Here is a 14,795-nt window from a genome sequence, read left to right as displayed (position 1 = left end):
TCCAAGTTGCCTGATTCTGCAGAAATTAACAGTAAACCAGCCAGCCAGGCGCCGACCATTCATCTGGGGCCCGGGAGCTCTCTGACACTTTCAACACACGGCCTGTTTCGTGACATCGGGTCTTTGATGAAGGCCTCAGAGGCTCCCGGGACTTGCAACTCACTCACGAGAAACGGAAGGCGTGTGTTTCCCGCTGTGCAGTGAGCTTAATGTGACCCTGGCCGAGCGGCCTGCGAGCCTGCACCGGGGTCTGGGACGCCCCGCCTGTCTCCCCAGGCTCCCAGGGAACTTCGGCTTTAAATCAGGATCCCGTCTTGTTTCTTATCTTGACCTCACCTGGTGTTTGGAATCCAAGACCATTATGTTCCAAAGCACCTTGCAGATAATGTGGCCCCATTCGCTGTTCTAGGTTTTAGGCTCTTGGAGGCAGAAGTGAGGTCTTTTGCCCCCTAAATGGAGTGGCTCAGGGGGGCACGGGTCCACAGGAGGCCGGGCTGGGCTCCCCACAATGCAGAGGCAGTTGACGCTCAGAGAATGAAGCGCCTTCCCCAAAGCAGGGCAGTGAGCGCCAGGCAGAACGGGATTTGTCCGACTCTAAATCCCTTGTTATTGACAAGCCTCGAGCAAGCAGCAACTTCGACCACAGGCTCTGCGTCTGGGAGATTCCGATTGTCAGGGCGCCTGGAAGCGGCTCATCTGACCCACTCTGCCACCCGCTCCCCGGGTCCCACAGCCACAGGGCTCACGCACAGGGGAGTCCTCCGGGACCCGCACCCCAGGGCTCTCCGTGCGTCATGCAAGCTCAGTGAACTAGCAGAGGCAGCAAAGGCAGGGAAGGCGGTGTGATTCCGCTGAGCCCGCAAAGGGGAGCAAGGAGGGGCTGAAGTGCCGCCCGGGGTCTGGGGAGGACGGTCTGGGGAGGATGGCCTGGGGAGGCCTCCTGGACTCCAGTCCTGTCTGGCTGGAGGGCAGCTGACAAGCTCTCTGAAAAGACTCCTGTGTTCACACACTTTGCAGCCTGGCAGGCCGGGGCGATTCATGAAAGACGCTGCTAGCAAACCTCATGAAGATGGGCTGTGTTTTCTCTGGGCTCAAGCGAGCCCACGTGTTAGCAGCTGCCCGAGCCCGGGAATGGCAGGGACGCACCCTGGCTTCTGTCCTCAGCAGCATCCATAACGAGCCATGTGCCAGGCCACGCTGGACCCGACCGAGTTAAAGCTCTCCCCCCACCTGCTGCCTCCCCTTGGGGGCCTGAGGGAGGCAGGTCTTCCTCTGTGTCCCGGGCGTCCGCCTGTTGGCGGGGAGGTCACGGGATGTAAGATAATAAAGCAGACCTCTGAGGTTGGTGGCTTTCAATAGTTAGGGCTCCTTACAAATAAAGATTTTTAATTTCTGAATTATTTAAAATTTTTACTATTTCTTAGGAATTTAATATGCTTAATCATTTCCCGTTTTTAAAGGGTCCTAAATGGAGCCCCCTGCCCTCCCTCCCCTTGCTGCCCAGGGGAACTGGCTCTGAGGAAGAGGCGGGCACAGGGTTTTGCTTATCCAGGAGCGGAGTCTGGAAGGTGTGTTGTCCTAGCTCCATAGAGACGGGATTTGTCCTGTCTCCAGGGTCGTGCTCCCGGCACCGGGACTAATTCCTCCTCGCCACCTGACGCTGCTGCACATGGGCCCCTCTGGGTCTCCCCAGGTCCCATGCAGGCCCAGCAAGCGCCAGCAACGCCCCCAGGAAACGGCCAGGGTGACTTCACCAGTTGCTCCCTCCCTCTCCCCTCTTGGGGCCTCCCAGGTGAACGGGGATGGGGGGAAGTGGGGAGGTGGCGGGGGGAGAGTAGGGGGGTTTCCGGCTCACTGCTCACCTGATAGAATATTCATCCATCCTGCCCTGACATGAGAAGACCACTTTAGAATAAAAGTCTCAAATGTGTGGAAGACAGTTGGCATTTTTGAGAGTTGCTAAATTCAGTTTTAATGTAAGTCCATTCCCTTCTTCTCTGTCGTTGAATTTCTGCTCCGTAAGTCACTTCACCCAACCCTCCTGGCGATTCCCGGTGGGCAGTATCGGCATATGGATTTTAGGGCATCATGGGATGATGGCACCCAATGGGACCAGGAATTAAACCTTTCGCTTTGCCCTAGCTGCGTTGGCTCAGTGGATAGGGCGTCAGCCTGTGGACTGAAGGGTCCCAGGTTGAGGGCACATGCCCGGGTTTCGGGCTCGACCCCTAGTAGGGGGGTGGGCAGGAGGCAGCCGATCACTGATTCTCTCCAACATTGATGTTTCTATCTCTCCCTCTCCCTTCCTCTCTGAAATCAATAAAAGAAATACATAAGATGTCTATATATATATATATATGACACCTTTCGCTTTGCAGGGTAGGTGGAGGCCCAGGTGCGCCCCTGAGTTCTCCATGGTGTCTCTTCACACCTGGCCTGTCTGAGGGCAGAGTCCACCTCCTTCCTCTCCATCACCCACCGGGAGGGAGTGGGGTTTGCAGCAGGGGCTGTGGGAGCTCAAGCTGGGAAATGGTGGTGCCGGGGAGGAGAGAGTGGGAGGGGTAATCTCGGAGGGCTGTGCCGGCTGCGGGCAGTGTGCACATTCGCCAGGTGGTGGACAGGGACGCTCAGAGCTGCGGCTCAGAAAGGCACATGGGAGCCGCTGCGATGCCCTGAAGAGGGCAGGCTGGGGTAGAACAGTCTCAGCAAGAAGCAGTGATGTCTCCACGGGGACAGAGAGTGAGACCACCAGAGCCCGCCCTGACCACCTGGCATCTGGGCAATGGAACCCACGCTCACACAACCAGAACAGAGTACAGCGCAATTTCTCAGACTTCCTGCCCAGGGCCCTGCTCCTAAAAGGGAGACCAGGTGCCTAATACAGTGCCTGGAACATGGCCCGTACACGAAAGCATGGTGGATGAGCGTGAATGAGTGAGTGAATGAAGGCACACATGTCCAGGGAAGCGTAGATAAGAGGGGCACCTCAAGAGTAAGACCGCATGCCGAAACCGGTGTGGCTCAGTGGATAGAGCGTCGGCCTGCGGACTCAAGGGTCCCAGGGTCGATTCCGGTCAAGGGCATGTACCTTGGTTGCGGGCACATCCCCAGTAGGGGGTGTGCAAGAGGCAGCTGATCGATGTTTCTCTCATCGATGTTTCTAACTCTCTATCCCTCTCTCTTCCTCTCTGTAAAAAATCAATAAAAAATATATTAAAAAAAAAAAAAAAGAGTAAGACCCTCTCAGTCAGTGGTCGGCAAACCGCAGCTCGTGAGCCACATGCGGCTCGCGAGCTGCAGTTTGCCGCTCTGTTGATTAATGAGTTTGCTGACCACTGGCCTGGGTCCAACCCAGGCCCGTCCTATCCCAACACGGCCTGCAGTCCATACACGGTGGGAACCCGCTCCACATCCCATGTAGACACCCCTGAAATCGGTTCTCTTGTCTTTTGTGACAGACACAAGATTGGAGAGTGTCTCCCAAGCATGTACTCCAAGCATGTCAAATTGAAAGGCTAACACGGGCCAAATAAACAAGGCGTGTGGCCCGTGGGCCACGAGTTTGACATGCTTGCTGTACTCCTTTGAGGCAGATGAAATTCACATGGCGGTAGAGTCGGGTCAAGTCTCCTTTTTCATAAGTGAAAACTGGGTTCATGCTTTGTAAGAAGAAGCCTTCCTCGTTTCAACAACCTCCTTTTTAAAATTCTATTTAATTCAATAAATATTTGGCCCTGGCCGGGTGGCTCAGTTGGTTGGAGCGTTGTCCCATTCACCAAAAGGTTGCAGGTTCAATTCCCAGTCAGGACACATACCTAGGTTGGGGGTTTTATCCCTGATCAGGGGCATACAGGAGGCAACCGGATAGATGTTTCCCTCTCACCTTGATGTTTCTCTCTCTCTCTCTCTTCCTTCCTCTCTCTCAAACCAATAAAAACACAGCCTCCCGTGAGAATTAAAAACAATTCAGTGCATACAATCCTCTGAAGGGGTCCTGGGGAAAATGCTGGAAGTGTCTGGTAGCATCCAGAACTATAAAAAGCTCCCTCCCTCTCCCCCAGGCCCCTTTGGCTGGGGGAGGTCCCTCCCACGTCCTCAGGATCCTGCCCTGCTGGGCCCTGGACTGTCCCTCCCTGGAGCCCCTACAGCACTTCTTGCTCTAAGGACATACTCAGTTTAGTTAGAAGGAGTGTATACTTATCCGCTTCTTATTGAAATCTCATTGTTTTAAACCTACTCCATGGCACTGTCATGAGGATTAAACGCCAACGGTCCTTTCATGGTGACTGGTGCACCTTAGGCCTTCATTCAACTGTTTTTAAAATTCTTTTATTGATTTCAGAGAGGAAGGGAGAAGGAGTGAGAGAGAGAAACATCAACGATGAGAGAGAATCATTGATCTTCTGCCTCCCACACGTCCCACACTGGGGATCGAGCCTGCAACCTGGGCCTGTGCCCTGACTGGGAATCAAACTGTGACCTCCTGGTTCATAAGTTGAAGCTCAACCACTGCGCCACGCTGGCTGGGCCTGCTTATTATTTTTCAAATATCTCCTCTAAAATACACGCGCTGCTGTGATGGAAACGGGCTTGTGTGGGGGAGGTTGCCCAGCCAGGGTGCGGGTCGGCGGGCATTTCAGTCCAGCTCCCATGGACCCACAGCTCTGCCTACTGGCAGCACCCCTGCCCGACCTTCACCACCATCACACGCGGATAATTACCATTTGTATGGAGAACGAGAACATCGGCTCCACAGTTATTCAAGTAAGACCATAGACCCAAATATATAGTTTTCAGACATTTTGATTTGATTTATCTACCTGAAAACTAATTTATATTCATACGATACTTTCATTATAAAATATGCCGTGGTGTAGAGATTTGTATGGATGTGGGGGATTTTTTTCTAGCTTGAGTTTATAAATGGTTTGGAACAGGTTGCAGAAACATCGTCTGCTGCTCTTTTTAATATATCTTGAGTGTGCTGTGACACATCCCGAAATAATTTCCTTCAGGAAAAAAAAAAAAAAGCGCCGCTCTCTCTTTTTCCTCCCAAATGTGAGTGTAAATATTACTTTGATGTCTGTAATTGCCACAACCATCTCCATCTGAAGGAAGGCTTCAAGCCCTTCCATCTCCCATCGCTCACTATTGTCAAGAAATAAGAAAAATGGACGTAAAATGCATTATTTAAATGGATTTAATGTAAACATTGAAGAAGTCTGAGAACAGCCACAAATTTTCCTTGGCTTAATGTGGTCTGAAAATATTTCACGTGCTTCGTCTTGCAGACATTCACTCCCTCTGCCTAGGAGAGCAACTTCTCCAAGTAAATCCTAGGGCCCCGGGAAGGCTCCTTGTGCCCGGCACATAGTAGGAACTGAAAGCGTGTCTGGCGATTGATTTGAGTTGAAGTAGATTAGGATTCAAGGACTGGTCTAGCACATGGAGACCCCTAGGCACCTTTGGGCATGGAGACTACTCTTGCAGGCCATGGTGAGGGAGTTCTGTCCAGCGCGAGGAAGTTCTGTCCGGCTCAGGGAGACCTGCACCCCCTCTGAGCAGTGGGTGTTGCCCAGATGCTGGTCTACAACAGAGCTGGACCTGACTTCAGGATCTGTCTCCTGTCAGTGGTTTCATCACGTTTGTCCCCATTCTGAGCTGGAACTTGGCTGTGAGCCCCTTGAAGCCAGGACGTTCTTTCATCTCTGTATTCTCAGTAGCCTGTGCAAGTCTTGATGTCAGAATTGCTCAGTAACAGAAACAATAGAGGCAGGTGGCTCTCTCTAGTCTCCTTGCTCATGAGACCTGGCAGTAGACTTGGGCCTGACCCACCCACGAGCCATCATCTAAATCATCCATCCGCTGGGAAATGGAAGGCTCCCTCTCAGTGGCGTCTCTTGGACTGTTTGGAACCCCAGGTGGGTGATGGAAATAGCCCTGGGGGTCTTCTCAGCCTACACCTGCATCTCACACACAACCTACACATCATCACACACGTGCCGGCAGGCCAGCCACATCAAGTTCCTTTCCCTTCATGCCAGCAATGCTGTCCTATCACATTGACTGTGTGTGTGTGTGTGTGTGTGTGTGTGTGTGTGTGTGTGTGTGTGTAAAAGAGAAAGAGAGAAATAGAGATAGAGATGGTCAGCTTCATTGCCACAGAATCAAATTCTTCACTCCTCTATTAATCAACAAGAAAATATTCTCACCTATTTTTTAGCCCAGCGAAGTTCTGGAATTTCAGATCACTGGATCCTTCTGTCATTGCCCTTCTATTGCCCCTGGGATGAAAGAAAATAGGTCATAGTCAGGAAATAGTAAGAAGCTGGAATAAACAAATTAAGTGCTTTCATTCACAGAAACAACCACCCAGTCAGATTTTAGTATTTCACATCTCACACATATTTCCAAATTTGTCTTTGCATTTCCATTAGGGTTAAAAAAAAATCTGTGTTTTAAGGAATTCAATTACTTTGAATTACTATTATTTTTTTAATGTATGAGCTTTATTTTTCAAGGGGCAGCAGCATGAGATAGAAGAGGTGCTCCAGTCAAGATGAGGACGTGGCCTGCGCCCCATATCAGCAGGGTCACTGTGGGGATGCCCCCTGACCTCTATGAGTCTCTGTGATGTTGCTCTGTGAAATGAAGATCATCTTACCTTCACCACATGGTCAAACAAGGACAGTGTCTGTGGGCCAAAGAATGTTCTAGATGCTTTCTTATGTTAGCTGAATTTGACCCCAGGCTAGCAAACATCATCGGTGTAGGAAGGCAGACTATTTAACAATAGCAACTTGGATTCAAACAATATTTATTGAACTCCTATATAATGTAGATACTTTGCTGTGGCATTTTCTATGAAGAGATTAAATTATTTTAAGTCCAATTGATTTGTTGAAATTCATTAGGGCATGCATTATCACAGACCATCACTATTATGCACCTTATCTAATGAGCCAAGCAGAATGTATTTCCTGTTCTTTTACAGGTGTTTCATGAGCTTTTTACTGATGATACTGTCCTCCCCAGGGCCCCTTGACCTGGTCAGTGCCTCTGACTAATTGTCCTACCAACTTTCTCCACTTGGGCCAAACTTGCCTCCTCTCGGACCTCGGACTATCTCTACTTCCTCCCCCAGGCTCCTTCAGGCACTGTTTTCTCTTTCTCAAATACCCATGGTCCTCTTTTCCTTCCCCCCTGACTCCTGCTCTGAGCTCAGCCAAGTGTCACATCCTCAGAGAAACCTTCCCCGAGTGGGAGACCAGGTCCACTCAGCACTCCTCTGAATGGAAATTTCACTTTTGTTCAACTTGTAGCTATAATCATGTCTGAGAAGCCTTCTGACCTATCATCTCGATGAGGGCAGAGATTTGCAGGGCTTGGCCTTCCCAGGGCCCGGGTCAGTGCCTGGCCCACAGTGGGCCCTCAGTGGACGTGTGTGATTATTCATCTGAATAAAGGGCCCCAGGAACTGCCTAGTGATAGCCTAAGACTCTCCATCCAGGATTTGTGTGTAGACTGTGGACTGCAATGGGATGAAGAAAAAATTGAGTGAGTTGTTGTGATATATTTTGTCATTGTAAACTGACCATCTGGAAAGATGATGGTGTCATTTCATTATTTCTCATTTCACTTTTTAATTATTTCATGATTTCAAAATTATTTAATCATTGTATTATTTCATTTTCTTATCCAGATAAAATTTGATTCATAAATCTATAGCTACACTCTGATTTCTCCTCTAAGTTCTAGACATGAGCATCCAACTATCTTCTGGGCCTTTCTAATTGGTTACCCTCCAGTGGAACCAGGCCCTTTCACCAGTGAGTGGCTCCATTGCCCACTTAGTTTCCAAACCAGCAACCTGGGCATCTTGCCCCCACATCACTGCCAGACCCTAACAATAGATCCCCGCATGTCTCTCATTCTGTCCCTCCCTCTTCGCTCCTGTGAGCATTGCTCACTATTAGTTCTGTCCTCATTTTTTCCAGCCTGGCTCTGGGTCCTCTATTTTAGAATTTCTGTTGAGGCTGTAATCAAGGTTTCGGCCAAGGTTGGGGTCCCATCTGAAAGCTCACCAGGGGAAGGACTGATTCTAAGGATACTTGCCTATGGATAGGTTTCATATTCTTGGGGCTTGTTGAACTGAGAGCTTCAGTTCTTTGCTGTCTGTTGGCTGGAGGCTGCCCTGTGTTCCTTGTCACTTGGGCCTCCCTAACATGGTCACTTGCTTCAACAAAATGTTCACAGCAAGGAGACAAGGGGAAAGTTACAATCTTACGGAATGCAATGAAGGAGGTGACATCCCATCAATTTTGCCATATCCTGTTGTTTAGAAGCAGTCTCAGGCTTGCTTACAACTAGAGGAGGCAATTACACAGGGAGGCACATGAGCACCAGGAGATGGGAGAATTGGGGGCCACACATATTGTCACACACTCACTGTGGAAGTATGAGTAGAGATGACTCTTTTGTAACATCCAGAAGGTATTTTTTTTTGCAAATTTACAAACCAAATCAGCTAGAATCTTTCTGCAGCCTACTTTTTAAACTTCTATGACTCCTGGAAATGTCAGGCCAATTTTCGAAAGTTTTCCAGCTAATTCTGGAAGACTCCAGCAAATACCAGAATAAACTGGTTCTCCAACTCTTGCCCGGGAGAGGCCATTATAATCATTTCTGCAGTTGAATGCTGTACCTCTAACTCCCTTAAAATAGTCACCACATCAGTTGTCACAAACAACTTCTCCAAGTGATTGACACCTATTTTGTTCATTTCATTTGGTCCCTAAGCGGTAAGGGTGGTTATATTCCTGTACACAGCTTTTTTTAAACACAGGAAATGCTTAGCACTCTCCCTGCACACCTGAGCAAAGCTCAATTTCTTGGGGATTTGACGCGTAATAGCCTGGAAACCGGACACCTTTTATGTGTTTGCCCTGCGGAACCCAGAAAAATGGAAGGACATACACGGCCTTCTTGCCTCACAGATTTTTTTTTTTAAAAGTTTGAATTTGAATATATTCACATATGGTTTTTTCTCTCAAGCTCCTAAAACCCAATCATTCACTCCCTACTGTCTTACATTTTTACATTAGCTAATCAGCCCCTGAAGGTTTGAGCTGGTGATTCTTTCCCGAGGAACTCAGTACTGAGTGGGCCACAATGAGATGTTTTCATTACCACCCCTCACCCATTCACACCTTTGTGATGGTTAACTCTATGTGTCACCTTGGCGAGGCTGTGGTGTCCAGGGGTTTTGGGTGACAGCCTGTTTCCTAAGCCCCTAGCCCCATCCTGGACCCCTTCCCTTCTGTATCCTCTTCAAAGCCCCTGAAAGGCTGTCTCTGGTCATGGGGACAAAGCCCTTCGACTGGAGTCCCTTACTGACCTGAGTTGAAATTGGGAGGCAGACCCTGGTGCCAGCCTCAAATCAAACAGCCAGTGAGTAGCTGCCATGTGCTGGATATCGTATTAGGACTAGAGACACAGGAGGAAAAGACAGAGAAGGTGGCAGCCAGGTGAGAGGGAACCAAGCCACTAAGAAAGGGGTGGATCCCCTCTGTCACAGCTCCTTCTTCTTCTTCTTTTTAAAAATATTTTTATTGATTTCAGAGAGGAAGGGAGAGGGAGAGAGAGATAGAAACATCAATGGTGAGAGAGAATCATTGACCGGCTGCCTCCTGCATGCTCCCTACTGGGGATTGAGCCCACAACCCAGGCATGTGCCCTGACCGGGAATGGAACCGTGACCGCCTGGTTCATAGGTCAACACTCAATCACTGAGCCACGCTGGGTGGGCACCTTGTCACATCTTCTTTCCTCAGTGTCCTACCTTTGTTTACTCCCGATTTGAATGGCTGCCCAGTTTCAGGCCCGTCCACCTGGCCCGAACCTGATGTTCCTGTGGGCATAGCTCTGATGGCTGCCTGTTGGATCTACACTTGGCCGGGAGGTAGCCTCTCAGTGACCCCCTCTCCCCGGGGTCCCTCAGGTCCCTCCTCCAGCTTTTCCAGACTCAGAGAGAGGCCCAGCTCCTCTCTAGAAATGGATCCAGGGGCTGCCACCTGCACAGTCACCCATGGTGCGCACATGTCCCACTAGCTCTGGGTTCCTGTCTCTCTCTCAATGGAAGGGTAGCCGAGGAAAGGTTTGTGCAGGAGAAGGCTGAGTCAGGAACCCACGGGGGGATGGCTCATTCTGGTTTATGAAGGCAGAAAATGGATCCAGAACACGCCAGAATAGACAGGCTCTGCCCACGGGTTGCAGATGCAGAGTGGAGGGTGGAGTCTGGATTTAGCTTCTTCCTTTGCCAGAGTTGGAGCTTTAAAGATCCTCAGAGCTTGGAGCTCAGTAGAAAGTTCGACGTCATCTGCCAGAACCTGTTCATTTTATAGATGAGAAAACCGCGGCCCAGGGAAGTGGGAGGACTGACGGGCCACACTGAGCTCTGACTCCGTGCGTGGGACTTGAGGTCCTGCCACTCAGCCTTGGCTTCCCCAGAGCTAGTCTTTGAATTCAGCCTTTTTATGCACCTTCTAAATAAATTCTCCTGTTTCTTTTTAATCTTCTTGAGGAGAGAAAGAAAAAGATAATCTAATTTAAGAAGCAAGAGAGTAATCCTGAGTCCTTTAAGTTTCAAGAAACCCCATAAAGCTTCTTTCCTCTTTTTATATTCCTTCTTTATTACATGTTTCAGGTAGACCACATCCTAATTTGACATCTATATACACTACAAAGTGATCGCCCCCAAAAGCCCAGTTATTCTCCACCACCATGCTTTCCTCTTTGTCTTTTTTTGTTTTTGTTTAAAATTTCATTCAGCAAAAGAAAACAAATGAAACCCTCCTCCCCCTCCCCCCCCAAAAATAGAAGCCTCACATTTGATCTTTTCAAATGCTTTCTGCTTTCTTTTCTCTGTCTTGGCTCTCAGGGGAATGCAGCTTCTAAGAGACCATCAATGCACATAATGAGCAAACACAATACCCACAGTGAATCACCCAGTTAATGGGCCCATTGATGGGCTCGTAGTGGAATTTAATTTATAGATGGTCACGCCTGAAAGATTCTGGAAGCCTGACAGAAAACGACATGAAAAAAAGCAATATATGTATTTTTAAGACCACTCTCAAAACAAAAGCTTGGTTTGTGCTTGGTTGGTGCACACCCAGGAAAAACCCAGGCATGAAGGTACAGTGGGTCTTCTCTGTGGTCTTCAGGGACCCAGGCGGGGGGGCCTCATGTGTATATGCAGGGGGGCTTCCAGAGCATGAGCCCCAAGACAATATCCTTTTCTCCATCTCCAGGTCCCATACTTTCTGCCTCCAGAAGGTCCAAGGAAAGGAAGGGAATCAAGGCAGGGCAGGGAGATGAGAGGAGAGATAGGCCTGCAATGGGCCAGCCACTGGGTTCAGCTGTACCATTTCTTCCCTGGGAATGTCTAGCACCGTCAGCAGGAGTCTGTTTACTTCCATTCACTTCCTCCCACCTGTCTGCCATGTTGCAGCCACCATCCTCATTCTATTATTTTATTTTTTAAAACTATGTTTCTTATTGATTTCAGAGAGAGAAAGGGAGAGGGAGAGAGATATAGAAACATCAGTGAGAGAGAATCATTAATTGGCTGTACCCCGCACATTCCCTACAGGGGATCGAGCCCACAACCCCAGGCATGTGCTCTGACTGGGAATCAAACCGTGACCTCCTGGTTTGTGGGTCAATGCTCAACCACTGAGCTATACCAGCTGGGCCCTCATTCTAAAATCCGGTGTTTCTACAGCTTGCAGCTATAGTCCATGTCCCACACATGGACCACAGGCTGTCCATGGTCTGGTCCCTCTCCTCCCTGCCTCCCCGGTCCCTTCTTTACGGCCCCTACTTTGCACTTCAATGGCAGCCATCGGGAGCAAATGGCCTGGCCTTGGGAGGACCTGGTCCCTCAGATCTGTGTCTGTAAGTAGAGAAGGCAGCATAGTATTAGCCCCCACGTCCCAGAATTTCTACGATGAAGAAGTCCACAGATTAGCACCTACATAAGCATTTTCATTCCAGATCATCTTGTTTTTGCCTCTCAGCAATGGAGTACTGAGAGGGCCCAAGAATCCTGCCTGTGTCCCTCATTGAAAAAATACACTAATATATTTCTGTACTTCCAGCTCCTAGTGCAGGGGCCTGCCCACAGGAAGGGTTCCATACAGATGTGACGAGATAGAGCAGAAATTGCACACCAGATCTGTCCAACATCATGGTCTGAGGAAGAAGCGTGAGTTTGAAATCAGTCTCTAGAACTAGGGGTCATGGACAAAGCAACCTAAGATCCCACTAGGTGTTGACACTTCTCAGTTATTCCTGTGCTTACATTATGCTTTACAGATGGAGAAAACGGAGCCCAGAGAGGCCAGGTACATTACCTGTGGCCACACAGCCAAGTGCAGGAGCCAGGATCCAATATCAGGCCCATCTTTTTACTGCATCATGCTGGGTGTCATGGAAACGGAGAGTGGCCAGGATCCCAGGCTTACCCCAGGGCTTATGTGCTGTCCTTGGTACCCAGCTACTTTCCCACTGTGATGAGTTCTGAGTCATAGCAGAACTATCTTAACGTGTTGTTTGTTGACACTGGTTTGCAAAGCAGTTACCAAAAAAATAATCCAACCCGGAGAGCTAATCATTTTAACACACTCCTCCTTTGTGCTCCCAGGGACTCAGTAGCAGCATCACTAGACCCTGGGGTGTTGAGATTGTGCTATATTTTGAGGGCATTGTGAGAATTAAATGAGATAATGTGTGCAAAATGCTAAGAACCGCGCTTGGAATGTACTAAGTTCTCAATAAATATCTGGGCTGGACATCTTAATCACGATTAATACAACAATACATTTCCCCCCTCTGAGTTCATAGCATGGGCCAGGAGTTGTTCTTGGTGGTTGGGGTGCATCAGGGAACAAAACAGAGATTCTTGCCCAGAATAAGACAGAAGAGGATCTCGGTCCTTGGGGAGGGGAAGGCTGGCAATCACGATCAACAGAAAGGCATGTGGGCAGGGAGGCTGTTCCATGGGGTGGTCTGGGGCCTTGCTGAGCAGGTGACAGCTGGGAGAGGGCACTGTGGGGCCAGCTGTGGGGCATCTGCAGCAACAACACCCAGGCCCAGGGACTGTGGGGGTTGGGGGGTGGCTGGTTGGTGGGGGTTAAGGGGCTGGGGGTGGATGAAGCTGGTAAGTAGGAGCTCATCTGGGGGTTGAGTCAGGGAGGCCACATGGCTGATCAGCAGTGAGTGCCGGCACGGATTGGGAAGGTGATTCATGAACTTCTGGGAGAGAGAGAAGAGCTGGTGAGTCCTGCAGTCACCGGAGGTCTTGGACTCCACAGAAACCTGAAGCCAGGGCAAGTCCCGGATAGGGAGACACCCTGACAATGGTGATATTCCCGTAGGCTCTCTGACTGCTGGGTGGAGAACAGGGGGACCTTGGGGGACAAGGCAGGAGCAGGGAGGCCTTTGGGGAAGTTTTGTAGTAACCCAGGCAGGCATGGATGCTTGCTGGGACCTGGGACCTCGGGGTGGAGAGTGAGGGAGGCCAGGGGAGGTGTTATTATCCTAGTAACAGTGGCTGAGCCTGTGGCAGTTTCCTCTCCCAGCCCCGCTCACCGAATCAATCTCTGCTTAATGTGGAAATCATTAAAAGCTAAAGAAGATGTGGTGCATGTAAGCAATGGGATATTACTCAACCCTAAAAAGGCTGAAATCTTGTCATTTGCCACAATATGGATGGACCTAGAGGGTAATATGCTCAGTAAAATAAGTCAGAAAAAGACAAATACCGTATGATTTCACTTATGTCTTGAATCCAAAAAATAAAACGAATGAACAAACAAAACAGAGACAGACTCATCGATACAGAGATGAGACTAACAGTTGCCAGGCAGTCCAGCACCTCATTAAGGTGTGGTCCCTGAACCAGCACATCACCTGTGAGCTGATTAGAAATGCAGGTTCCAAGGCGCCTCCTCAGCCCTGCAGGCCCGTAATCTGCATTAGCAAGAGGACCTGGGATTTGTGTGCAGGTCAAGTGGGGCAGGTTTCATGTGGTCTCGGGGAAGTGACTCAGTGCCTTTGGGCTTTATTGTCCCGATTGGCCAAGTGAAGCCAATAACATTCCCTTCTCAGGACTGCTCTGAGCATCAAAGGAGTTCACACCTGAAGAGCCTGGGACTTACTACTGCGGAGCCTGGTGCCCACTCTGCTCACCAGAGGCCATCGGTCACTGTTGGCTCTGGGTGAGGTAATGGCAGAAAGAGTGAACAGGGCTGGAGCTGTTCTCGGTGCACCTGCCCCAGGTGTGGAGCCCCAGAAGGTATGACGGGGAGGACTAGGGTGTGAGCTCACAGTTACCAGGCAGGTGTACCCTCTAGTCACAATGCTTGTCACTCTGCCAGTCCTCATAGCAACACTATGATGAAGGTATGACCATCTCGGCTTTACAAAGAAGGAAATGAATCTTGGGGTCAAATACCTTTTCCAAGGTCAACTGGTACTAGTACAGTGTTCAGAAAAGCTTGGGGGTTTTTAACAGAGAGTGGGTAATGACGGGGGTCTTCAGTATCGCACCTGGGAGGGGAAGGGAAAGGTCGACCCCGGGTCACTGGTGAGCTGGAGCGGCTCAGGCTGTGCAGTAGAGCTGACGGTTCATTTTGAAAGCCAGTTGTTAATTAAACACAGCTGTTGTTAAAAATTAAATTATATAAAATTACAATTGAATAAATTATATTACAAACAAAGGCAATAAACTC

At 49.4% G+C, this 14,795-nt stretch overlaps 1 protein-coding gene across 1 annotated transcript in view; it reads right to left on the bottom strand.

Annotated features, from left to right (window-relative positions):
• The window catches only part of CLNK (cytokine dependent hematopoietic cell linker), a gene marked incomplete at both ends in the record, with an annotated part of 122,837 nt that overhangs the window by 68,738 nt on the left and 39,304 nt on the right, over positions 1-14,795 (bottom strand). Inside the window, one exon of the mRNA XM_079765249.1 lies at positions 6,213-6,284. Coding sequence (XP_079621375.1) covers positions 6,213-6,284 — 72 coding nt within the window. The remainder of the gene's footprint in view (positions 1-6,212; positions 6,285-14,795) is intronic.

Source organism: Cnephaeus nilssonii (assembly GCF_951640355.1).
Source record: "Cnephaeus nilssonii genome assembly, chromosome: 1".
In the NCBI taxonomy this organism is placed as follows: domain Eukaryota; kingdom Metazoa; phylum Chordata; class Mammalia; order Chiroptera; family Vespertilionidae; genus Cnephaeus; species Cnephaeus nilssonii.
The sequence above is the reverse complement of the archived record's forward strand: the minus strand, read 5'-3'. Positions and strand labels throughout refer to the sequence as shown.